At 42.9% G+C, this 27,656-nt stretch overlaps 2 protein-coding genes across 5 annotated transcripts in view; both read right to left on the bottom strand.

Moving 5' to 3' along the window:
• The window catches only part of LOC109868458 (interleukin-1 receptor type 1), a 36,803-nt gene extending 18,933 nt beyond the window's left edge, over nucleotides 1-17,870 (bottom strand). The window contains exons 1-6 of one of the 4 annotated variants that reach the window (XM_031797952.1): nucleotides 17,562-17,836; nucleotides 15,448-15,581; nucleotides 3,994-4,071; nucleotides 3,106-3,358; nucleotides 1,490-1,673; nucleotides 33-216 (exon numbers count right to left, since the gene is read on the bottom strand). In XM_031797952.1, coding sequence (XP_031653812.1) covers nucleotides 33-216; nucleotides 1,490-1,673; nucleotides 3,106-3,358; nucleotides 3,994-4,071; nucleotides 15,448-15,550 — 802 coding nt within the window. In that variant the 5' untranslated portion in view covers nucleotides 15,551-15,581; nucleotides 17,562-17,836. Of the gene's footprint in view, nucleotides 1-32; nucleotides 217-1,489; nucleotides 1,674-3,105; nucleotides 3,359-3,993; nucleotides 4,072-4,184; nucleotides 4,249-9,450; nucleotides 9,757-15,447; nucleotides 15,582-17,561 lie in introns of those variants that run through there. The other 3 variants (XM_020458052.2, XM_020458043.2, XM_020458060.2) reach the window with 3 other exon arrangements.
• Nucleotides 17,871-18,731: 861 nt separating this feature from the next.
• On the bottom strand, nucleotides 18,732-25,387 carry LOC109868491 (interleukin-1 receptor type 2). Its single transcript, XM_020458092.2, has 10 exons — nucleotides 24,945-25,387; nucleotides 23,512-23,599; nucleotides 21,233-21,500; nucleotides 20,825-20,996; nucleotides 20,512-20,689; nucleotides 20,209-20,301; nucleotides 19,941-20,006; nucleotides 19,700-19,835; nucleotides 19,469-19,614; nucleotides 18,732-19,045 (listed from the first exon to the last, which is right to left on the bottom strand). Exons 1-10 carry the CDS (start codon nucleotides 25,056-25,058, stop codon nucleotides 18,885-18,887), a joined length of 1,422 nt encoding a protein of 473 aa, XP_020313681.1. The 5' UTR covers nucleotides 25,059-25,387; the 3' UTR covers nucleotides 18,732-18,884.
• Nucleotides 25,388-27,656: the final 2,269 nt, after the last annotated feature.

Consider the following 27,656-nt stretch of genomic DNA (forward strand, 5'->3'; position numbering starts at 1 on the left):
CAACTTCTATGAGCTGTGCCAACAGTACTCACTTTTCACCGTACCCACAAAAGTCTCTGAAATCCTGCCGCTGAGCCCTTCCAGGTCAAAGGTCATGGTGCAAGTGTAGAACCCATGGTCTTCAGGGTTGACCTGAGCTACTAAGAGTTTCTGGCCATCACTGACATAGGTAAACCTGTCCCACAATGGGTCATCTTCCACAATACGTTCGCATCCCTGAAAGATTTCAAGTAGAAATGCACACTGAAAAGGTCATGGAAATGGAATTCGGCTCGTGGGTCTTTCTTGAATTACGGTGGAATTTGCGTCGGTTGCATTTGCAACCATGAAAAACACTTTAAAATGACAAATAGTTAGTTACACATCATACCAGTTTTTGTTTATTGAACTGTTCATCAATAATAAACCATAATGCAAGTCCTTTATACTGCAAAAACATTGTTTATGCATTGTTTAAAGTACTTGGGGTAAGCAAATTCACTTATCCCAGTAGATTTGTAGTGACATATTTTGGGGATTTAGAGATTATTATTTTGAATTCTAGAAAGTGAATAACTGTTTTTTCATATATTGTATAGATCAATAAAAGCCTATTAAATAGCCTTTTTTATATAGTATAATGTGTGTCCCTAAGTTTAATTTCATTGGTGTTAACGCCTTGAAAATCACTCATTACAATGATATACAGTACATAAAGAACCTTGAGCATTCCCTCCAGTGGCTGTTATTTGGGGAAGGGTCTATATTAAAGAAAATTATTAGCTAATCACATACATTAGCTAATTCGCTAATCATTATTATTAGCTAATCATGATACATTTGAGGATTGCATAGGAAAACTGTGTCTAAATACAATGTGTCATTGTTGTTACTCAACTTCAATGAAGGGACATTTAATTGTGAGCAAAATTATTAATCATATCAAATTTGAAATTATTTTTTAAAAGGGTTAATGACCTTAGATTTGAGCATCTGTGGCCTCCATTTAAGGAAATCCTCAATAACCAAACGTTTGTAATTGGTGTTACCATCATTGGTGTTACTACTCCTACTGGTGGCAGAACGTTATCATAATGATAAAACATTTCATCACGCTGCCATATTAGTTGATTTAGAATGGGAACATGTACCTAAATACATTTAAACATTTAACATTTTTTTGAACTTTTGAATTTCTTTTGCTAAATGACATGCCCAAATGCCACAGCAACTCAAGAATTACCCTAGTAATACAAAATATACCATATTGCAGTTAAGTTAATGTTAAGATAATGTCTTATCCATGAAGACCTACAGTAAGCCTTCTATGAGAATAATTTGATGTAAAAAGTGTGTATTTGATGGAACATTCTCTCACATGTATTCACCCTACATTCCTATAGTTTTAAAGATAAATGAAGAATACAAAGAGACAAACTTTCCATCACTGCCAGGCCTCAAGGTTCCCCTCAACATTCTCCCTCCCATCTGTTTACCGTATAGGACTCACCTTGTACCACTGGATGGAGTAATTGTCCACTTTCCTGATCTGGTCACTCAATGGGCAGGACAGGAAAGCGCTGGCTGTATTGGTCAGGACCTGTTCAACCTCATTCTGTGGTCGACCGCATTCTTCTGGGTTGATCTGGTTCACAATCAGTAAGGTAGCCTGCTTGTAGCACTGGGAGGGTGTTCTGTTCATCCAAGAAAGCAGGCAATATTTACAGCACAGTACTACTGGGTCTGTACCACACACACACACAAAAGTATGTGGACACCCCTTCAAATTAGTGGATTCAGCTATTTCTGCCACACCCATTGTTGACAGGTGTATAAAATCGAGCACACAGCCACGCAATCTCCACAGACAAACATTGGCAGTAAAATGGCCTTACTAAAGAGCTCAGTGACTTTCAATGTGGCACCATCATAAGATTCCAACAAGTCAGTTTGTGGAAATGTCTAGGAGCAACAACCGCTCAGCTGCGAATTAGTAGGCCAGACAGGCTCACAGAACGGGGCCGCGGAGTGCTGAGGCTCGTAAATCGTCTGTCTTCGGTTGCAACACTCACAACCGAACTGCCTTTGGAAGCAATGTCAGCACAATGACTGTTTGTCAGTGTCACACCCTGATCTGTTTCACCTGTCTTGTGCCTGTCTCCACCCCCCACCAGGTGTCTCATATTCTTCCCCATTATCCCCTGTGTATTTATACATGTGGTTTCTGTTTGTCTGTTCGTGTTGTTTTGTCAGGTCTTACCAGCGTGTTTTCCATTTCTCAAGTTCTTGTTTTCTAATCTTCCCGGTTCTGACTATTCTGCCTGTCCTGAGCCTGCCTGCCATTTTGTCATTGATTGACTCTGGATCATATCCTGAGTCGTAATAGTCGGGTGTTTCATGAAATGCAGCCGCACACAAGCCTAAATTCACCATACGCAATGCCAAGCGTCAGCTGCAGTGGTGTAAAACTTGCCGCCATCGGACTCTGGAGCAGTGGAAACGCATTCTCTGAAGTGATGAATCACTCTTCACCATCTGGCAGTCAGATGGACTAATCTGGGTTTGGCAGATGCCAGGATTAAGCTACATGCCCCAATGTATAGTGCCAACTGTAAAGTTTGGTGGATGATAAATAATGGTCTGGGGCTGTTTTTCATGGTTCGGGCTAGGCCCCTTAGTTCCAGTGAAGGGAAATATTAACGCTACAGGATACAATGACATTCTAGACAATTCTGTGCTGCCAACTTTGTGGCATCAGTTATGGGAAGGCTCTTTCCTGTTTCAGCAAGACAATGCCCCCGTGCAGAAAGCGAGGTCCATACAGAAATGGTTTGTCGAGATCCGTGTGGAAGAACTTGACTGGCCTGCACAGTGCCCTGACCTCAACCCCATCGAACACCATTGGGATGAATTAGAACGCCGATGGTGAGCCAGGCCTAATCACCCAACATAAGTACCCGACCTCACTAATGCTCTTGTCGCTGAATGGGAAGCAAGTCCCCGCAGAAATGTTCCAACATCTAGTGGAAAGCTTTCCCAGAAGAGTGGAGGCTGTTATAGCAGAAAAGGGGGAACGAACTCCATATTAATGCCCATGATTTTGGTCATGTAGTGTATATATCCTACCTCACAACACAGACATAGTCTCCAGCATCGTCCATCTCAATGTTAAACATCCACAGTGTCTTCCCCTGCACCAATGTTTTTCCCGTCTCGCTGGTCAGCTTTCTCCCAGTCCTTGGGTCGTACCATGAGATGTTATAGGGGACGGTGTGATAGTTGAACACGTTGGGGGCCAACAGGGTGGATGCCAACATGGCGGCATCACCCGGGACTGAAAAGACCCGCTCAAACTCTCGTCCATAGTCCTTACAGAGCTCTGTACACAAAGAGTACATAGAGTGAAGACAAACATGCGGCACAGAGACTATTTGGGCCCCCCCTTGACGAATGTGGATGCGCACACAATGTGGTTTTGTAAATTATGCAATTCTACTGTGTGTCATGTAAGTATTGATTTTGTACAGAGATGGTCTCATGAAAAATATCTGTGCTTAAAACCTTTTAGAAAAGGGTTCTGCCCCCTCCCCCACCAATGGGTGCTCGTTTTGTTTTTTTGCCCTAGCACTACACAGCTAATTCAAATAATCTAAGCTTGATGATGAGGTGGTTATTTGAATCAGCCGTGTAGTGCTAGGGAAAAAATCAAAACGTGCACCCATGGCGGGCCCCATGACCGAGTTTGGTAGTACCTGTTTTAGCACACCAATAAACGTGCACACAGATACTATATTTGCACGGCTGCTGTATCAAAGACTAATTCCATCAACGCCCACCAGAGGTCAAAGTTGAGGTATCCCGAAGTGAAGGGCCATGTTTCAGATTATAGTTAGGGCCATTGAATTGAGACAGTTTTGGTAATTCAAACCGTGCTTCTAGCTGTCCTCATAACTACTGCTTGATTGATTGATTAATGGCTGACTGGAAATCTTTGGTGAAGTGTGTCCTACCTACCTCCTACAGCCTTGGAGCTGCCAGTGAGACAGATGAGTGAGAAGAGGAAGATCTGCAACATCTGACTCCAATCCATAGCTGAAACAGAGAGACACGGGGAACACTCATTACCAAAGCAACACTGAACAATAAGCTCAAACAAACTAACAGAATCCTACAGGACATATCATAACACTGTTCAAAATCCTCACCAAGTGAAATGATCACACACAAAAAAGTATCATTCCGCTTCCCGACCTTCCACTGAATACCTCACTTGTCAGCTGAATCTCCTATACAAACACGCCACAGGCAATCTGGGGCAGGCCTTTATGGAAAACCAATCATATTTGACTACAGGAGTCACCACGGTAAGGCAGGCAGGCAGGATAATACCTCATGCCTAGAGGAGGGACAGACACATTCCCCAGTCCACCACAGGAAGACTGGCTGACTAACTGACTGGGGACGTCTCCAGAGCTCTGCCGGTAACTGGATGAGTAAAGCTAAGACATATAATAACAAAACCCAAGAGAGAAAATGATCAGCAGGGGTCAGCAACTCCCACCCTGGAGTGTTACCCTGCAGCACCTGATTTGACTAGCTGCTCAATAGGACGTTGATTAGTTGAATCATGTGTGTTATAGCAGAATCCTGCATTCCCAGTAGCTGTCCAAGAGAAAGATTGGTCAGCCCTGGAGTGATGATACTGTTTAGCCTAAGAGTCATGAGGTCAGTCAGGGTTATGAAAGCTTAACTGCCTGATCCCAGCTGGTCTAGATTGACTCACTACATGACTTGACAATATAGTACATTTCGATCCCCTTCTATAATACAAGCTTGACTCTTTGTTAAGGGGAAATGGTTGGTTTTACAGGCATTTCATACTGTCTGACAGACAGACTTCACAGTGGAGGTGTTTAACTGTATAACTGTAAGCCAGCTGTTATAACAACTAAGTTAACTAATGAGGTGTCAAACTACTTGTGTCCACTTGTAATGTGATATCACATGTAAATTCTGCAACTAAAGGAAATAGTAAGGGAATTAAAACAAACATTTTTGCCAACTTTTAAACTACATACATCCAATGACTCTTGTGGCAAGAGTGGTAGTAGGTGCCTGAATCTGATTGGCGGGGTGTCAACCACAATGATTGGTGGTGCCATACAGGAAGTGCTATCTCTGCCCTATCTACCTCTCAGCACAACCACAGGAAAACACACTAATAGAGATATTACAGCTAACTGATAGAAATATATAAATATCAAAAGGTGTACGTACACAGACTGAGAATGGAAATGAATTGTGCCAACAAACAGAGAGAAACAGGATTGATAAAAGTTATCAGGTTAGATTTGTATCAAAGAAAAAAGAGGAGTTGCAGAATTCCAGTACACCCAGTGTAGAGAGAGAAAATACAACTGAAAACATGTTGAAGTAGAACCACTTAGCAGTCTTGGTTTTCCAAAAAACAGGGATAGAATGAGAAATCTATAAATATCAAAACATTGGAAATAAAATCAAAAGATTCAGCCGCGGGCCGATTTTTTTCTTGAGCGAATAGTTGGGGGACCGGAACATAATTCAGCAATAAGGCCCGAGGGTGTGTGCTATAACAGCTAAGGGCTGTTCTTATGCACGAAACCACGAAGTGCCTGGATACAGCCCTTAGCCGTGGTATATTGGCCATACACCACTAACCCCTGAGGTGCCTTATTGCTATTATAAACTAGTTCCCTACATAATTACAGCAGTAAAAATACATGTTTTGTCATACCCATGGTATACGGATTGATATGCCAGGGCTGTCAGCCAATCAGCATTCAGGGCTCAAACCACCCAGTGTGTCACGACTTCCACCGAAGTCGGCTCCTCTCCTTGTTCGGGCGGCGTTCGGCGGTCGACGTCACCAGCTTTCTAGCCATCGCCGCTCCATTTTTCATGTATCCATTTGTTTTGTCTTGTTCCCTGCACACCTGGTTTTCATTCCCCAATAAATCTACATGTATTTATTCCACTGTTCCCCATCATGTCTTTGTGAAAGATTGTTTGTGTTACGTGTGTATTGTTGACGCGGCAGACTGGTTTGTTTTGTCTGTGTTATTATTTTACGAAGATGTTTATTGTTAAACATAATTATTGTGACTGTTTTGCGCGTTTTGCTCCTTTGCCTAAATAAAGTGTGCACCTGTTCACAAATCTCTGCTCTCCTGCACCTGACTTCGCTACCAGTACGCACACATTCTGACACAGTGTATAATTACAAATAATTTGTAGACTGCATATTGACTGCAAGAAGCCCAAACAGATCTAATGTTTGACTAAAACATAATTATTTCAAACCTTGCTTACATTTGTATACGATCACTTGTCTCTCTATTATGTGTGGGAATACTTGGGAAGAGATTTCTTGAATTAAAATCACTTGGAGCTCATTTCCTGGTGTTTTTACAGTCTTTTATGTAATTGTATTTATTTATTTTGTTTAGAAAACTTAGGGGGCCGAATAAAACCACTCGTGGGCCAAATTCGGCCCGCCGCTGCAAGTTGGGAAACCCTGGTCAAGTTGATTTAATAAAGATCCAAATGAGAGAAATTGACAGAGCTAGTTCTAGAGCCTGGAGTGGGAAGAGGAGAAGGAGGAGGAGGGGGTAAAGACCGTGCTGGCTGGGACAGGCGCAGACAGAGAGGAGCGTGGGAAGAGAGAGGATAGGAATAGGCGTAGGAGGGACTGCAGGATACAGGGGCCAAGGGCTGTGACTCACTAACCATCAGAAACCTTGTCTGAACAAGTTCTGTCTTGTTTTGCTTCTTTATTTGACTTAAGGGGGTTGGTTCCACTACGGATTAAGACATATCCAGTTGTAGACTGGCACTTTCACATTTCCTGTACTTTAAGATTCAGTGTAGGGTAAAATGGGCCTCAACTTTCATGGCCATTTCCAACCCTTCCAAAAACACCCACTGTTTTGTTCAGTAGGGCATAGCGTAACATAATGTTTTGCAAAAGAAAACAAAAATGTGTGTTCTTTTTGGGCAAGATCAGGTAATAACTGCTAATTTTAAAAAAAAGAAGGCCCTACTGAACAAGTCCCAGGTGTAGAACAGAACATGCCTACATGGTAAAAAAGTACCTGCTGTGGCATTGCAAGAGCCCCTAACTGAACACATTTATAAATGTGTGATTACAAACAGTCAGACCATGGCTATTTAGTTTAGTTAACTCTGGGTACACAGTAAGTAGTGCTGTTTGTCCAAACAGACACAACATAGTTGGACTTTTACCGTCAGTTTTTTAGGGTCAAAGTTACGAGAAATGTCAAGAAAAAAGGGACCCATGAACCCTCTTGCATCTGCCAGAGTACCTAAACTATACACAGCATATGTACTTAACAACAACACAACCTCTACACAACACGCATACAGAAAAACTACACCACATCTGTAGACAGCCTCTACACAACATGTGTACACAACTTCTACCCAAATGTTTACACAACCTCTGCACTACATCTACACGGCATGAGTACACAACCTATAAACAACATATAAACCATCTATACACAACAACTTCATGATCTACTCTTAAAATGTTAACCAAAACTGGGTTTCCAAAGACAACTACTGCATATGTGAAGGATTGTGTTGCATGAAGAGTGTTTAGGAATACTGTAGTGTATGACGATATTGTACTAGCTGTGATTTAAAACTGTCACCAGAGGGCAATGTCTCAGTTGCCTGTGAGTCATTCTAGATGACCTAAAAGATGAAGCAGTTTGCAGATTAAATGTTTGCTCAGAAATGGGAGCAAGTATGCTGACGTGTATTTGATCAGACATGAATAGGCTAATCTAAAAGGGTGTCATTCTACTATGACAAAAGGCTCATTGAGAATAATTATACTGTGACCAGAACACACCTGCAAAGACTCTACAGCCGCGACACACGCATTGGCTTGTTCACATTGCCCTGCTACAATGTGTGGATTGTTGCACATGCCCTGCTACAATGTGTGGATCATTGACAGCAAGCACTCTCACCTACAGTATGTTTACTGTACCTCACTGTGTTGTTTCAATGTATCTGGGGGTAAACACAGACTTTTTTGAGAGAGAGATTCGTCTTCATGTATCAACCATTATCATGATTGGATCACAGAGACAGAAGGGTCACGTGGGAATATCCAGATATTGAGATGATGGAAGTCAACTCAATGTGACAGACTGTCAGAAGCTTGGTGATCACTCCCAGTGGCCTTTATATCTCAAATAAATGGCCAGTTAACGTCTTCAGTTCTAGTGGTTAGAGCATTTTGCCAGTAAACAAAAGGTTGCTGGATTGAATCCCCAAGCTCGCAAGGTAAAAATATGTCGTTCTGCCCCTGAGCAAGGCAGTTAACCCACTGTTCCCCAGGCGCCGAAGACGTGGATGTTGTTTAAGGCAGCCCCCCGCACTTCTCGGATTCATAGGGGTTGGGTTAAATGTAGAAGACATATTTCAGTTGAATACATTCAGTTGGACAACTGACTAGGTATCCCCATTTCACTTACTACAGTAATGATGTCCGCCTATTGAAAAGGATGGTGGGAAAGCTCTCTGGTGAGACGAGTACAGTTTTAATCATTTTATTAGTGGACGATCACCAGATCTGGCAGAGGTGAAAGTGAATGGAGATTTCTCTCCCACACTGGCTTAATATAATTACGCATATCTGACATCTCACAATAAATCTGATAAATGATGTTAGAGATGTGATTGACTAAAACAATGAGCAGATTTAGTCTGGGGGGGAAAAGCACGGCAGACTACAAAACAAGACAACACAAAACAACATAAAGAAGAACATCAACACATTGCAAAATATACAGCAAAAAAGTCAACTAACTGATTGAATCCTAGTCAACACTATACTCCTATGTCAACCACACACACCACTAGACAATTCCAGAAATTCCACTCCTGGGGTTGACAGTTAAAGCAGGTTTAAGCAGGTTGCTCATCAGATCATCAAACAAGGCCACAACTTTGCACGAGTGCATGGAACATGTGCATGGCCCGTGCTTCTTACTCCATGAACATACAAAGCACAAACTAGCAACCACTAACACATTCTTAGCACTATAGTAAAGCACATGGTAAGATAAGGCTAATCTTTCTGTCACTTGCACACAGAGCACAAATGCCTGATTGAGGAATTCATTTGTGGAGGGTGTCCAAGCCTTCTGAACAATGCTCTCCAAGCAAAATAATGACAACAGGAAGCGTGCCATTTGTGGTAAGAGTTACAACATCACGAGGGAGTTCCTCAAAATCCGGAAATCTCAAAGAATATTAATCTTGCAAGAAACAAATGGTTCAAGTTATATTCTGTAGTTATCACTGGTTGTCCTATGCAGGATAATTTAGTAGCATTCTTAAATTTTTTTTTTTTTACATATGACGCTTCAGTCACAAAAACAACGCAAATGTCCTCACCTATCCACACTGCAGGGATCTACACAGGACCGGTTGCAAAAGAGTGTGTTCTCTTTAGGAGTCCAGCCTAGAGAGGAAGCCTGACTCGACCTCAGCAGGAGGTCCTGGGATGAAGCTCAACCAATGATAACACAGTAGCTGCGTCACAGGGACTACAAATTAATTTGAACCATTAGAGGGCCTCTAGACAGAGCTGCATGCTGGGGACTAGGTAAAAAGCTAGTGCAGTTGAGTGACCACAAATGGCCCAACTGCAGGGATCTACACAGGACCGGTTGCAAAAGAGTGTGTTCTCTTTAGGAGTCCAGCCTAGAGAGGAAGCCTGACTCGACCTCAGCAGGAGGTCCTGGGATGAAGCTCAACCAATGATAACACAGTAGCTGCGTCACAGGGACTACAAATTAATTTGAACCATTAGAGGGCCTCTACACAGAACTGCATGCTGGGGACTATGTAAAAAGCTAGTGCAGTTGAGGGACCACAAATGGCCCAACCATGGAGTTGCTTCTTGGTAGCCAGGTGAGCCTTTATGACATAGCTGCTGGATCATTTTAAAATCCATAACGTTTTACTCTTAGTGCCTTGCAAAAGTATTCAGACCCCTTGGATTTCTTCACATTTTAATGTGTCACAAAGTGGGACAAAAATGTATTTAATTGTCAATTTTTTGTCAATCTATACAAAATACTCTATAATGTCAAAGTGGAAGATAAAAAAATAAAAAATCAACAAAATTCATAACTAAAATATAGTCATTGCATAAGTATTCAGCCCCTTTGTTTAGCCGAGCCTAAATTAGTTCAGGAGTCAAATTTGGCTCAACAAGTCACACAATAAATTACATGGACTCACTCTGTGAAAGAATAGGGGTTGACATACAACATCTCTAAGGCCTCTCAGGCAAGTATTGAATTTCAAGCACAGATTCAACTGCAAAGACCAGGGAGCTTTTCAAAAGCCTCATAAAGAAGGGCAGTGATTGGTAGATGGGTAACAATAACAAATCAGACATTGAATATCTCTTTAAGCATGGTCAAGTTTAATAATTACAGTATGCTGTGGGTTACAGTGCATTTAGAAAGTATTCACACCCCTTGACTCTTTCCACATTTTGTTGTGTTACATACAGCCTGAATTTAAAATAGATTAAACTGCGATTTAGGTCACTGGCCTACACACAATACCCCATAATGTCAAAGTGGAATTATGTTTTTAGACATCTTTACAAATTAATAAAAAAAGAAAAGCTGAAATATCTTGAGTCAATAACTACTCAACCCCTTTGTTATGGCAAGCCTAAATACGTTCAGGAGTAAAGATTTGCCTAACAAGTCACATAATAATTTGCATGGACTCACTGTGGCAATAATAGTGTTTAAGATCATTTTGAATGACTACCTCATCTCTGTACCCCACAGTGGGGGAAAAAGTACCCAATTTTCATACATTCTAGTAAAAGTAAAGATACCTTAATAGAAAATGACTCAAGTAAAAGTAAAAGTCACCCAGTAAAATACTACTTGAGTAAAAGTCTTAAAGTATTTGGTTTAAATTTACTTAAGCATCAAAATTAAAAGTATAAATAATTTAAAATATCTTATATTATGCAAACCAGACAAGCCCATTTTCTTGGTTTTTAAATGTACGGATAGCCAGGGTCACAGTTCCACACTCAGACATAATTTACAAACGAAGCATTTGTGTTTATTGAGTCTGCTAGATCAGAGGCAGTAGGGATGACCAGGGATGTTCTCTTGATAAGTGTGTGAATTAGACAGAGTACTTTTGGGTGTCAGGGAAAATGTAAGGAGTAAAAGTACATTATTTTCAGAAATGTAGTGGAGTAAAAGTTGTCAAAAATATAAATAGTTAAGTAAAGTACAGATATCCCAAAAAACGACATAAGTAGTACTTAGAAGTATTTTTACTTGAGTACTTTACACCACTGGTACCCCACACATACAATCATCTGTAAGGACCCTCAGTCGAGCAGTGAATTTCAAACACAGATTCAACCACAAAGACCAGGGAGGTTTTCCAGTGGCTCGCAAAGAAGGGAACCTATTGTTAGACATTAAATTAGACATTGAATATCCTTTTGAACAATATTAATTTCACTTTGGATGGTGTATCAATATACCCAATCACTACAATACACCCAGTCCTTCCTAACTCAGTTGCTGTAGAGGAAGGAAACCACTAAGGGATTTCACCATGAATTACAGAGTTTAATGGCTATGATAGAAAACTGAGAATGGATCAACAACATTGTAGTTACTCCACAATACTAACCTAAATGACAGAGTGAAAAGAAGGAAGCCTGTACCGAATAAAAATACCACTCTTCATATTTTCAAGCATGGTGGTAGTTTCATCATGTTATGGGTATGCTTGTCATCGACAACCACTAGGGATTTTTTTTAGGATAAAAAGAAAAGGAATAGGCCTCCCGAGTGGCGCAGCAGTCTAAAGGCATCACTACAGACTCACGTTTGATCCCAGGCTGTGTCACAGCCGGCCGTGACCGGGAGACCCATGAGGCGGTGCACAATTGGCTCAGCATGTCTGGGTCAGGGGAGGGTTTGGCCGGCTGGGATTTCCTTGTCCCATCGCACTCTAGCGACTCCTTGTGGTGGGCCGGGCGTCTGCAAGCTGACTTCAGTCACCAGCTGGATGGTGTTTCCTCGGTGTCCTTGGTGCAATTGGCTTTCGGTGTAAACAAGCAATGTGTCAAGAAGCAGTGCGGCTTGGCAGGGTTATGTTTCAGAGGACGCATGGCTCTCCACCTTCGCATCTCCCAAGTCCGTAGGGGATTTGCAGCGATGAGACAAGACTGTAACTACCAATTGGATATCATTAAATTAGGGAGGAAAAGGAGGTAAAAGTGAAAAACAAAAAAAAGGAATAGAGCTAAGCACAGGCAACATCCTAGAGGAAAACCTGGCTCAGTTTGCTTTCCAACAGACACTGGAAGATGATTGCAAATCTCAACAGGACAATAACCTAAAACAAACAAAAGGCCAAATATACAGTGGAGTTGCTTACCAAGACGGCATTGAATGTTCATGAGTGGTCTAGTTATAGTTTTGACTTAAATCGTCTTGAAAATCTATGGCAAGACTTGAAAATGGCTGTCTAGCAATGATCAACAACCAACTTGACAGAGCTTGAAGAATTTAAAAACGAATAATGTGAAAATATTGCACAATCCAGGTGTGCAAAGCTTTTAGAGTCTTACCCAGAAAGACTGACAGCTGTAATAGCTGCCAAAAGTGATTCTAACATGTATTGACTCAGAAGTGTGAATACTCAAAGCCAATTTATGCCTGATCCGAAAATGTGGTCGGAGGCTCCTTAGGAAGGGTGTGACTCAATTGTGAAGCCTCTGGAGGCATGCAGAGACCAATTCGAGCTCCATACAGCATCACCGTGCACCTCCCAAATCGTGTAACAATACGGAGGGCTCTGTATATCTCCGTGTAGCTACACATTGACATAGATGGGGGCTGGACTGTAGACGGTAGATGGGGGCTGGAGGTCCTGTATAAACACAAGCTCACTTCCTTGACAACTTCCTTCACAACAGCTCTGCTCTGCTACATGAAGCGCAAGAAGTATGAATGCCCTGACTTTTGCAGAGGATGTTTCGCAGTAAATGCTGTACGGCCGCTACAGACACAGATTGACCATGCAGAGCCTTGTTTGATATTTAGATATTTCTGTATTTCATTCCAAATACATTTGCATACATTTCTAAAAACATGTATTCACTTTGTCATTATGGGTTATTGTGGGTAGATGGGTGAGTAAAAAAAAGGTGTTTCATCAATTTTCAATCCAGGCTGTAACACAACAAAATGTGAATTAAGTCAAGGGGTATGAATACTTTCTGAAGACACTGTATGATTTAAATCGCCAACACACGTCAAAGACACAGTCGTCCTTCTGAACTGAGCTGTAGGACAGGAATTAAACTGTTCAGGGATGTTACCATGAGGCCGTTGGTGATTTTAAAACAGTTACAGAGTTCAATGGCTGTGATGAGAGAAAACTGAGGATGGATCAACAACATTGTAGTGACACCATTCTGTATACTTCCGGCCCGTCCTTGGACACTGTGCTATCTAACCTCCAAACGAGCTTCAATGCAATACAACACTCCTTCCGTGGCCTCCAACTGCTCTTAAACGCTAGTAAAACCAAATGCATGCTTTTCAACCGTTCGCTGCCTGCACCCGCACGCCCGACTAGCATCACCACCCTGGATGGTTCCGACCTAGAATATGTGGACATCTATAAGTACCTAGGTGTCTGGCTAGACTGTAAACTCTCCTTCCAGACTCATATCAAACATCTCCAATCTAAAATCAAATCTAGAGTCGGCTTTCTATTCCGCAACAAAGCCTCCTTCGCTCTGCATAACAGTACGATCTGTCCAAGTGATGAATCCAGCAGACTCCACTACTCTTCACCAAATTCCTGTTGGTCAAGGCACCCTTCTTGAGCAACATGACCAAGCCCTGAAAACTCTGCTGGAGAACATCAAGGAGTTTTCACACAGCCTGTCTGACCTACAGGTCCCAACCTCCACCCAGAGTTCACAACCAGTCTCAAGTCCCTCTTCTGCACCCCGGGAGCCTTTTGTTCTGACTCCTGAGCGCTATGATGGTAATCTTGGCGCTTGCAGAGCCTTTCTTTTCAATGTTCACTAGTATTTGAGCAACAGCCCTACTCTTATTCTAGTGAATGAGCCAAGATGTATTTTTTGATTGGCTGCCTTCTGGGAGCAGCGCTTTCCTGGGCAACTGTGGTGAGGGAGAGACAGTCACCTATCTGCTTCTCCTACGGTCATTTCACAGATGAGATGAGGAAGGTCTTCGACCACCCGGTTTGTGGAAAGGATGCCACTAACCAACTTCTGTCCCTTCGTCAAGGCTCCCAGAGTGTGGCTGAAATGGCATGTGAGTTCCACACCCTCGCCGCAGAGAGTGTGTGGAATGATGAGGCCCTCCAGGGAGCATTCCAGAACGCACTCACCGAGACCCTCAAAGACAAGTTGGTGTCGAGAGAGGAGCCTGATGGACTTGACAAACTCATTTCTCTGACTATCCTCATTGACAACCGTCTCCGTGAGTGTTGGATGGAGAGGGGAGGTAATGTAATGGACAGCTACGAAGGACACTGCCAAGGTTAGGGCAGTCACAGAGTGGCCCGTACCCGCTAATCTGAAGCAGTCACAGAGTGACCCGTACCCGCTAATCTGAAGCAGTTACAGAGTGGCCTGTGCCCACTAATCTGAAGCAGTCACAGAGTGGCCTGTGCCCGCTAATCTGAAGCAGTCACAGAGTGGCCTGTGCCCGCTAATCTGAAGCAGTCACAGAGTGGCCTGTGCCCGCTAATCTGAAGCAGTCACAGAGTGGCCTGTGCCCGCTAATCTGAAGCAGTCACAGAGTGGCCTGTGCCCGCTAATCTGAAGCAGTCACAGAGTGGCCCGTGCCCGCTAATCTGAAGCAGTCACAGAGTGGCCCGTACCCGCTAATCTGAAGCAGTCACAGAGTGGCCCGTGCCCGCTAATCTGAAGCAGTCACAGAGTGGCCCGTGCCCGCTAATCTGAAGCAGTCACAGAGTGGCCCGTACCCGCTAATCTGAAGCAGTCACAGAGTGGCCCGTACCCGCTAATCTGAAGCAGTCACAGAGTGGCCCGTACCCGCTAATCTGAAGCAGTCACAGAGTGGCCCGTACCCGCTAATCTGAAGCAGTTACAGAGTGGCCCGTGCCCGCTAATCTGAAGCAGTTACAGAGTGGCCCGTGCCCGCTAATCTGAAGCAGTTACAGCGTTTCCTGGGGTTTGACCATTTTTTATAGACGATTCATCCATGACTACAGTTGTTTGGCAGCTCCTTTTACCTCCACCTCCACTCCATTCCACTGGTTCCCTGAAGCAGAGGCAGCGTTCCAGGAACTCAAGCACCGCTTCACTACTGCTCCAATCCTTACCCAGCCAGACCCACAACTCCAGTTCGTCCTTGAGGTGGACGCTTCCAACACCGGAGTAGGTGTAGTCCTGTCTCAATGTTCTCCCTTGGATCAGAAGCTCCATCCTTGTGCCTTCTTGTCCCGTAAGCTCTCCCCTGCAGAGAGAAATTTTGACATAGGTAACCGGGAACTTCTGGCTGTTAAGTTGGCTCTTGAGGAGTGGCATCACTGGTTAGTTGGTACGGTTCTTCCCTTCATTGTGTGGACGGATCACAAAAAATCTAGCCTACATTCAGACCGCCAAATGTCTGAACTCTCGGCAGGCCAGGTGGGCATTGTTTTTTGGAAGATTCAACTTCACACTCACTTATCACCCCAAATCTAAGAATACCAACCCTGACGCCCTCTCCCATCAGTTCACCGCTCACTACACAGGTTCCGAGCCAGAAACCATTATGCCTTCCTCCTGCATCGTTGCTGCTGTCCTCTGGGAGATTGAGTCCCGTGTCCGTCAGGGTCAGCTGAACCAGACTGATCCTAGAAAGGGTCCTTGTAAGGCTATGTTTGTGCCAGATTCAGTTCGTTCTGATGTTCTTCAATGGGCCCATTCTACTCACCACACCTGTCACCCTGGCATAAACCGGACTGTCGCCTTTCTGCGTCAGGGATTTTGGTGGCCCACCTTGGATATAGATGCTTGGGAATTAATCTCAGCCTGCTCGTGTCTGTGCCCAGAACAAAACCTCCACCAAACCTACATCTGGTCTGCTTTGCCCTCTTCCCATACCCAGTCGCCTCTGGTCACATATAGCTCTGGACTTTGTCAATGGCCTTCCCCCATCGAATGGTAACTGATGTTGACCGATTCTCCAAAGCTGCTCACTTCATTCCCCTCTCCAAGCTTCCATCCTCCCGGGAAACTGCGGACCTGCTGGTATTCCATGTTTTGCGGCTGCATGGCATCCCTATTGACATTGTTTCTGACAGAGGACCCCAGTTTACATCCCAAGTATGGAGAGCCTTTTACACAGCTCTGGGTATTAATGTTAGCCTTTTGTCTGGATATCACCCCCAGACCAACAGCCAGAACGAGCAGGCCAACCAGGAGTTGGAAACTGCCCTACGCTGTGTGACTTTGGCTAACCCTTCCTCCTGGAGTGCTCAGCTACTCTAGGTGGAATATGCCCACAACACCCTCATCAGGTATGTCACCCTTTGAGTGTGCTCTGGGTTACCAACCTCCCTTGTTCCCTGCCCAAGAGGTCGATGTAGCGGTGCCCTCAGTCCAGGACCACATGTGCCGTTGTCATTGCACCTGAAGGAGGGCCCAGGGGGGTCCTGCTGTAGTCAGAGCAAATCCCTTCCAGCTGCAACTCGTTCCATAATCAATACCTCTACAAATACTCAGTCCTGCCACTTCTACTCTGCCAGATCGTAATCTCTGCTCAGTCTGTTATGATTCTAGCCATTTATGATTACTCAAGATCCTGTTACTCTGCTGTGCCTGTTTCCCTGCCTGACACTGTTTATCCTCTCATTGCAGTTACCGCTCTGTCTCTGTCTCCTGTTCCACATCTCCCCACCCAACTACCTTGCTCTGGATTTTACTCACCACCACTACATTGGATTCCCCTCAGGACCTGTTTACCCTGTTCTACTCAGCCAACTCCACCTCAGTCTCCACATCTGTTTTTTCTGCAACACATCCGAGCTCCCCGGATCTGCACTCCATATCTCTCTGTGTAACAATAAATGTATTGGTTCATTCATCCCTGTTTCCTCATCTGAGTCTGCTCTTGGGTTCCCCGGTGTCTCTCCGCTAAACACACACACACTGTGGTAAGTACTTGGGCGGGGGGGAAATGCAACCACCAATTTTCCCTCATTCTCTTCTCTCATTTTGGTTTGATTTTACATAGCATTGCTGTCCTCAAGGAAAAAAGTCCAACCTAAATGTTATAAAAACCAACACAAACAATTTCAACCAACCACAGATAAGATACTACACAAATACATTGAAAACACTATACATGGACACACTATGTAACACCACCAGAAAAGAGAGTGACATTGATTGATCTGTGCCAAGGTATCCCTCCCTATCCGTCTGACACAGAGCGGAAAAGTTTGCATACCTGAAGTTTAGTTCTGGTTCCACGCCTTATCCGAACAGCTTGAAGTCCATGTCACATTCCTTTTCTATTAAACAGGCTTCTCCATGTACTTTGTCTAGTAAACGACTGTAAAAACACCATCTTCAATTTTAACCTAAAGGCTATATTGAAGAATATACATTTAAAAAGCATCAGACATGCCCAAAAACACTGTTTTCCCAAACAGAAGTTATTCTGTAGTCTGGGAGTGTTTCTGGGCTGAATGTGTAATAATTTCCTCTGGATCTTAAGAAACCTTTCTGCTCAAAAGCAAAGAATGCAGCGTTGTGCAACACGGCAGGGAGGGACTTGGAATCTGGCATGATTCCACCAAGAATGGGAGACACCCACCTATCTGTGTGTTATTTGTTATATTGCTATTATAGAACTATAGGCACATAGAAACGTAGAGGGAGGGAGAGAGAACAATAGACAGAAAGCAGGGTAAATCTCATTCCTTTCCTTCTTGCTGTAGAAAATTACCTCCAACTGTTAACCACAGCATGACTCAAGTCAGAATCTTTTGTGATTGACTTCACACAGAGAATATATTGAGTGTGAGTCTAATCACCTTGTAATGTATCACCATCTAGTGGCATCTTAGCAAAGGTATATAATAAACTGGGTGGTTCAAGCCCTGAATGCTGATTGGCTGACAGCCATGGTATATCAGACCGTATACCATGGGTATGACAAAACATGTATTTTTACTGCTGTAATTATGTTGGTAACCAGTTTATAATAGCAATAAGGCACCTCTGGGGTTTGTGATATATGGCCAATATACCACGGCTAAGGGCTGTGTCCAGGCACTCCGCGTTGTGTTGTGCTAAAGAACAGCCCTTAGCCGTGGTATATTGGTCATATACCACACCCCCTCGGGCCTTATTGCTTAACCATAACATGGTTGAAGGGGTCTCATTTCATTCCACCAAAAATAATCATACAAAAAGAATTATTGTCATATGTAGGCCTATATGCTAAAATATAATTTGTGATACTTCTTACTACCTTGGAATCCCTGTGTGACTGTTGCTGTTGTGGTTCACGGTTCACTGATGAACAGGAGTGAATGCTCTTATAGCCTACCAGAACCTTCTGTCATTGTCACCTCAGCTCCTTATTCTTTATCAGAAATGGATCACGTTCATATAAAAATAAAATATTTTATTTTTGATATTCATTCAAAAATATGTTTAATAACAATAATACATTGTATACATTCTGTTTAAAGTAAGTCAACTTTTGTATACACTGTGTAACAAAACAACAGAAAAATAGCCATCAAGATCACTTGAGAGGGGTTTATGTGGAGCTAAAAGTAGAGCTAAAGGTGCTGTTCTGTCGAGCCAGGAAGTAGTCAGCCTTTCCTCTGGGTTTTAGGAGGAGGTAAAGGAAGACAGAGACCACAGTCAGGAAACAAACAGACCCTGCTACACCCACCATCAGCCATGTGGACCTGGGGTCTGAGAAAGGGAGAGAGCGAGTGAAACACACACATTTCAAGGCTTGCTTTGAGTTTCAATCACATAATCAATGGTACATTTAAGAAATAAGGCCTGAGGAGGTGTGGTATTTGGCCAATATACCATGGCTAAGGGCTGTTCGTATACACGACGCAACGCGGAGTGCATGGATACAGCCATTAGCCGTGCGTGGCGTATTGTCCATATACCACAAACTCCTGAGGTGCCTCATTGCTATTATAAACTGGTTACCAATGTAATTAGAGCAGTAAACAAGTAATTTTGTGTCAAACCTGTGGTATATTGTCTGATATACCACATGCTTTCAGCCAATCAACATCCAGGACCCAAATTGCCTGGTTTAAAATGATCAATATGTACAGGTCTAGTGCATGTATCATATGTTAGTTGAGATGGGCCTACCTTCGACTCTGAACTGTGCAATGACCTCCTGTCTTCCTCCCTGGTTTTGAGTGACACACTTCAGCTCTGCCCTTGTATCCTCATCACACAGATCAATGATGTACAGATTCACCTCAACATAACAACCCCCAGCCACTGTGGTTACCCTGGGAACAAAGCAATAATCTTCATTGAGCTTACTTGCACATTATATGTGTACACAATTAAAGAGACACATGCAATATGTATTACCTCCTCTGACTCATCAGAGCCCGTCCACCAAGGTTGGACGAATCCAATGAATGGCCGTCCACCAACCATGTGACCATTGTGGCGTCCGCTGATTGGCTCCCTGTGAAAACCTGGCAGGATATCTCCAAAACAGAGCCTGGATGTGGTTAGATAGAGGTGGTACAGTTAGAATACTGATGCAAGCCAAAATCAAAACATAGGTTTTCAAGTTAAACAGAGTATGCATATGTGATTCACCCACCCAATGTACTTTCAAAGATTGTTCCATTGGCAGGGGACACAATCTTGGGGGACACAACTGCTGGGGCTAAAAAAGGAAAGAAACAGGCATTAGACAAAGCCAGGACCAAGACTACTACACTAGCCTAAGCATAAGTACACGATCAACAACATAAAGTGATACACGCTAAGTAAGCAATTTATGCTTTTGAAGAGGTGAATCGGTCAAAAATAGAAAGTACTGTTATTGACATTTCTTTTCTGAGCCGCATAACGATAGATCCACTCACATTCCACAGTGCTGAGACCAGGGTTAGGGGTTGGGGTTGTGTCTGGGTCAAAGATGGGCCTGGTGGTCTGAATGTAGGGAACTGGGTCAGGCACTGGAGAGAGAGGTCCACAGAACACACCACCATTACAACACATAGTGGACCAATACAGCCGCACATAAGTCAGGAGCATGGTAACTGTCAAAATGGTGGATTAAAAATATTGAGCAAATGATGGGACAACTATGGAGAGGTATTCACAGGATTCAGTCAGTGGGTTCTCAGATAAAGCCATAAAACTGTTGTTGTGCTATGGTATTCCACCTTTTACATTGAGGTTAATGGTCCTGCTGACTGTGTACTGGAGGTTGTTGACGTGGACTCTAAGCTGACAGGTGTAGAGGCCCTGGTCTGCTGGCCTCACGTCTGAGATGAGGATCACGTCTTGTCTCTGTCTTTGGTAGCGCCCACTGCCAACAGGAAGCACTGTCGGGCTGGAGTCCTATGTGAATGGAAACAGTTGAGTGAGGAAAACTCCAGACATGCTTTAGGTAGATGGTTCATAGCTAGACGCACAAACGACAAAACAAACCATAAAGGAACTCTGCAATAAAAGTAGCCTATTGTTTGCACACACCTTATACCACTCTATTTCCTCAGTCCTGTTGAAGTCCTTTAAATGAGGACATCTGATTGACAATTTTTTTCCCACGGGTGTAGAGATGGGATAAGACAACTTCTCAATATCAGTTTGCTTGGTCTCATAAACTTGTAGAGTGATGCTTCCAATTACACATAATGTGTCATTTCTGAAAATGACAGAAGAAAAAGTAATACATATTAAGCACTGATACCACAGGATATAACCTGTGCTTAGGATATGTTAGATATTCCATGACATTGTCCATGTCAAAATATATTAAAGTGTTCAACTGACAGACATCAATATACGACAGGTAGACATATTTACATACTGTACATACTACAGTAAAAGTAAGTAACTAAAGGGAAAGCCTTATGCAAATGGCTGTGACGATTTATCTACCTGTAGATGCAGGAGTACTCTCCGGAGTCAGAAGTTCGAGCTGGGAGGAGCCACAGCTGTCGCTCACGCTGCAGGACCCGTCCCTCTTTCCCCTCGTCAGGGTCAATGCCCTCCGTCCCATTTCTCTTGGCGATGACATAGGTGTAACCCGCCTTAGCCTGGGAGAATCGTTTGTAGAGGACCCTGTCGAACACAACGCAACTTAGGACCACCGCTTCACCCTGCACACGGAACACCTCCGGCTCTGGAGACACCCTGAAACAGCCATCTGGGGAAACACATCAGTTACCATCAATAAATGTATACATACAGTGCCTTCGGAAAGTATTCAGACCCCTTGACTTTTTCCGGTTTCTTGGCAATTTCTCGCATGGAATAGCCTTCATTTCTCAGAACAAGATTAGACTGACAAGGTTCAGAAGAAAGTCCTTTGTTTCTGGCCATTTTGAGCCTGTAATCGAACCCACAAATACTGATGCTACACATACTCAACTAGTCTAAAGAAGGCCAGTTGTATTGCTTGTTTAATCAAGACAACAGTTTTCAGCAGTGCTAACATAATTGCAAGGGTTTTCTAATGATCAATTAGCCTTTTAAAATGAAAAACTTGGATTAGCTAACACAACGTGCCATTGGAACACAGGAGTGATGCTTGCTGATAATGGGCCTCTGTATGCCTATATAGATATTCCATTCTTTTTTTTAAATCAGTCATTTCCAGCTACAATAGTCACTTACAACATTAGCAATGTCTACACTGTATTTCTGATCAATTCAATGTTATTTTAATGGACAAAAAATGCGCTTTCCTTTCAAAGACAAGGACATTTCTAAATGACCCCAAACTTTTGAACGGTAGTATTTAAAAAAACAAAAAACAGAAATACCTTATTTCCATCAGTATTCAGACCCTTATTTCCATCAGTATTCAGACCCTTATTTCCATCAGTATTCAGACCCTTATTTCCATCAGTATTCAGACCCTTTTCTATGAGACTCCAAACTGAGCTCATGTGCATTTTGTTTCCATTGATCATCCTTGAGTAGTTTCTACAACTTCATTGGAGTTCATCTGTTGGAAATTCAATTGAATGGACATTATTTGGAAAGGCACACACTATATAAGGTCCCACAGATGACAGTGGATATCAGAGCAAAAACCAAGCTATGAGGTCGAAGGAATTGTCCGTAGAGCTCCGAGACAGGATTGTGTCGAGGCACAGAGCTGGGGAAGGGTACCAAAACATGTCTGCAGCATTGAAGGTCACCAAGAACACAGTGGCCTCAATCATTCTTAAATTGAAGAAGTTTGGAACCACCAACACTCTTCCTAGTCATGACAGCCCGCTTTGAGTTGGCCAAAAGGCACCTAAAGACTTTCAGACCATGAGAAACAAGATTCTCTGGTCTGATGAAAACAAGATTTTGGCCTGAATGCCAAGGGTCACATCTGGAGGAAACCTGGCATCATCCCTACGGCGCAGCATGGTGGTGGCAGCATCACGCAATGGGATTTTTTTTCAGCAGCAGGGACAGGAAACTAGTCAGGATCGAGACAAAGATCAACGGAGCAAAGTACAGACAGATCCTTTAAAACCTGAACGCTCAGAACCTCAGATTAGGGGCGAAGGTTCACCTTCCAACAGGACAAGCACACAGCCAAGACAACGCAGGAGAGGCTTCGGGACAAGTCTCTGAATGTCCTTGAGTGGTCCAGCCAGAGCCCGGACTTGAACCCGAACATCTCTGGATAGACTTGAAAATAGCTGTGCAGCAACCCTCCCCATCCAACCTCACAGAGCTTGAGGTGAACTGCAGAGAATGGGACAAACTCCCCAAATACAGGTGTGCCAAGCTTGTAGCGTCATACCCAAGAAGACTCACGACTGTAGTCGCTGCTAAAAGTGCTTCCACAAAGTACTGAGTAAAGGGTCTGAATACTTGTGTAAATGTAACATTTCCGTAAAAAAATAAAAAAAATTGCAAACATTTCTAAAAACCTGTTTTGGATTTGTCATTATGGGGTAATGTGTGTAGATTGATAAAAAAAATGTCTCATACATTTTAGAATAAGGCTGTAACCTAACATAATGTGGAAAAGGTCAAGGGGTCTGAATACTTTTCCGGAGGCACTGTACATTCTTAGGAATAAGTCATAGACCAGTCACATTCATATATAGATGCAAATGTGCGAGAGAGAGAGAGAGAGAGAGAGAGAGAGAGAGAGAGAGAGAGAGAGAGAGAGAGAGAGAGAGAGAGAGAAACACACACACACTTACCTATCATAGGTAGCGGAGGTAGTCGTAGTCCACAGGCAGAGCGAGCGATGAACAATGCCGAGAGCAGATAGAGGATAACCATGGCATACTGGAGGAATAAGAACATATGTGTAGACCTTGCATCCAGAGTGTTATTATAATCACATGCAAAATTTGTAATGTTGGAGTGTGTCTGTGAGATCAGGAGAGACACTTTTCACTTGTCTTAAAAATGTAATGTGACATAAAATCCTTTTTGACACACCCACACAGACAGAAGTCGCTGACAAAGGGGTAGCTCTGACGAAAAACAGAACTCCGAGGGTGAAACCCGATATCTATCTATACTGCTGGAAGTTGTTAAAAAAGTGTGTTGTCAAAGTTTCAGTTCAGTAAATGATATAATAGCAAATGTTCAGCAGGAATGTGATTTGATAGAATTCTGAAGTCAACTGATCTAGTAGAAGAGTACCTGCTCTCTGCTTCTCATGGAGAGACTAATAATATCAGTAATATACATATATTCTACAGCTGCACCCAGGTAGAAATTGTCTAATATAAATACACAGTGTACAAAACATTACAAACACCTTCATATTCATACCTACAAGGTGTTGAAAGCATTCTGCAGGGATGCTGGCCCATGTTGACTCCAATGCTTCCCACAGTTGTGTCAATATATCTTTCATCTTGCCCATTCATCCTCTGAATGCCACACATTAACAATACGTCTCCAGGCTTAAAAATCATTATTTAACCTGTCTCCTCCCCTTCATCTACACTGATTGAAGTGGATTTAACAAGTGACTTCAATAAAGGATCATAGCTTTCACCTGGATTCACCTGGTCAGTCTATTTAATGTTTTGTACATTCAGTGTATATTGTAATGTAAAAATATTGAATATAGTGAGACAAGTCTTAACAGCAAATATCTAACTACACTAATAAAAACAACAGCAGAACAAACTAAAGGTTGAAATCAATATAGTATTGATGTATAGCATTGACAAAAGACAATTAAATATCTACCTACTATTCCCTATTCTAAAATTCCTCAGGTGTTCTTTATTCTAAAGTTCCTAAAGTTGTCTTTATTCTAAAGTTCCTAAAGTTGTCTTTATTCTAAAGTTCCTAAAGTTGTCTTTATTCTAAAGTTCCTAAGGTGTTCCTTATTCTAAAGTTCCTAAAGTTGTCTTTATTCTAAAGTTCCTAAGGTGTTCCTTATTCTAAAGTTCCTAAAGTTGTCTTTATTCTAAAGTTCCTAAAGTTGTCTTTATTCTAAAGTTCCTAAAGTTGTCTTTATTCTAAAGTTCCTACAGTTGTCTTTATTCTAAAGTTCCTAAAGTTGTCTTTATTCTAAAGTTCCTAAGGTGTTCCTTATTCTAAAGCGCTAACCACAGCTTGCTCTATGTACTTCACACAGTTTCCACTACTGAATTGAATCAGTACTCACGTTTGCCCAGGTGACCATGATGGTGACAGTGATGAGGTAGTGACAGTGGCTCTGTTCCAAGTAAATCCACACCACCAGAGTTAAGAAGACACAGTGGACCTCTGAGTGTGACATGTTCCTTCTTATACATATGTGACTGTCAGTCAAGACAAGCCGCTTCCGGGAAACTCTAATTCTTCTGATTTCCCTCCCAGCGTAGAAATTTCTGACGTTTCCCAATAAAATGGACAGCTCACCTCATGATGAAGACATCTCACCATTTCCAAAACAGAAAAACCCACACACACACTAACACACATGAGTACAAACATACACAAAGACAACAAGGTATGTTTGGCTTGTACTGTACAAATGTACTCGTATATATTTTCCCAACTTAACCCAATATTGGTTGACCTCAGTTTGATTAACTGCTTTGTAGTAGTAGACAGACATCGGGTATTACTGTTTACATCTGTTATTTTCCTCTTCCCTTAGACATCTGCTGTTTAAACATGTTTGCTTTATGAGAACACAGGCATGTTATACTGTCACACTGAGGAAATAAACAGCAGATTATGCAATCCAGTTCACTCACAAACTGCAAAGATTCAATGATATTCAAGACAGAAGGGATGAAAAGCAGTTGTTGTGTCTGTCTGTGTGGATTGCTGTAATTGTAACTGAACTCCCATAGCTGTGGGGTGTGTGTCGGTGTGCATGAGTATGTGTGCAGCCATGTACACGTCCACCATGTGACTAAACTGTTTGTTTTCTTGATGTTGGGTGTCATATGCCCATCAAATTCCCCAGTATACTTACCAGGTGAGTGACAGCATGTATAGTTAGGCGTCTGACTCACTGCATGTCTCAATTCTGTAGTAATAAGCATTCCATTAACCAAGATTAGACTCATATTAGTCACCATGTTGGAAGATGGTATCCGTCGCCACTGTGCTGATACTAAATGCCAACTAACTCAGTGTATAGTAGTCACACACACTCATCTGATCTAACAAATATTTGTTAACAATGGGGAGTGATGCATCATCTCTAGGGACGGCAGTAGGGTTCAGTGACTTGTATCGACCGTTGACTAAGCGTCATTGCATGTTTTGGGAACTCTCCAACTAGATTGGTTTTGATACGACTCGGCAACATTAACACTGAATCCTATTGAAGAGCAGGGGCTGATATCCCAGAAGCCGTGATGTCATAGATCAAGTCTATATATTCCTATTCATGGAGGTCACCGGGTGCAGTTAGAGAAAATAGAGAGGGAATAATATATGAAAGAAAGAGGATGACGATGTGTCTCCAGACGTAATGGTTTTTCTGAAACAGACAAAGCTACCTTACCTAAGTCAAAGTTAAGTAACATTTTCTGTTCAGAAACATGACATTATCGTGACTTCTCCTTTCCATCTAAGCTTTCACACCCACACACCAATCCATATTCATGTCTACCACCTACACACTCGCCTCAAACAAACCTTAAGAGATACACCGTTACACAATACTAATAACATAGATACTGTATATTAGAGAACAGCTACAGACCTTCATGACACTGGCTCTACCATCCCTAGTACCAAATCTATAAGTGCAGGTCTGTTATATTCCACCCAATTCCTTGCAGAAGTTATGGACAGATTAGTAAAGACATAGAATTTCTTTACGTGAACAAGGCCATCATAATATCAATAGACAAACAGTGAGCTGCCCCGGTCAATTGTAAGTGCTGTTATTGTGAAGTGGAAACATCTAGGAGCAACAACGGATCAGCCGCAATGGTAGGCCACACAAGCGCACAGAACGGGACCTCTGAGTGCTGAGGTGCGTAAAAATAGTCTGTCCTCGGTTGCAACACTCACTACCGAGTTCCAAACTGCCTCTGGAAGCAACGTCAGCACAATAACTGTTAGTCGGGAGCTTCATGAAATGGGTTTCCATGGCAGAGCAGCCGCACACAAGCCTAAGATCACCATGTGCAATGCCAAGTGTTGGCTGGAGTGGTGTAAAGCTTGCAGCCATTGAACTCTGGAGCAGTGGAAATGTGTTCTCTGGAGTGATGAATCACGCTTCAAATCAAATCACATTTTATTGGTCACATATACATGTTTAGTAGATGTTATTGCGGGTGTAGTGAAATGCACCATCTGGCAGTCCGACGGACAAATCTGAGTTTGGCGGATGCCAAGAGAACGCTACCTGCCCCAATGCATAGTGCTAACTGTAAAGTTTGGTGGACAAGGAATAATGTTCTGGGGCTGTTTTTCATGGTTCGAGCTAGGCCCCTTAGTTCCAGTGAAGGGACATTTTAACGCTACAGCATACAAAGATATTCTAGACGATTATGTGCTTCCAACTTTGCGGCAACAGTTTGGGGAAAGCCCTTTCCTGTTTCAGCATGACAATGCCCCCATGCACAAAGCTTGGTCCATACAAAAATGGTTTGTTGAGATCGGTGTGGAAGAACTTGACTGGCCTGCACAGAGCCCTGACCTCAACCCCATCAAACACCTTTGGGATGAATTGGAACGCAGACTGCGAGCCAGGCCCAATCACCCTACATCAGTGCCTGACCTCACTAATGCTCTTGTGGCTATAAGAAAGTCCCCACAGCAATGTTCCAACATCTAGTGTAAAGCCTTCCCAGAAGAGTGGAGGCTGTTATAGCTGCATAGGGGTGACCAACAGGGGGAAATGATGTAGAGAAATATACTCCAGAAA

Source organism: Oncorhynchus kisutch, linkage group LG2 (genome assembly GCF_002021735.2).
Source record: "Oncorhynchus kisutch isolate 150728-3 linkage group LG2, Okis_V2, whole genome shotgun sequence".
Lineage (NCBI taxonomy): Eukaryota > Metazoa > Chordata > Actinopteri > Salmoniformes > Salmonidae > Oncorhynchus > Oncorhynchus kisutch.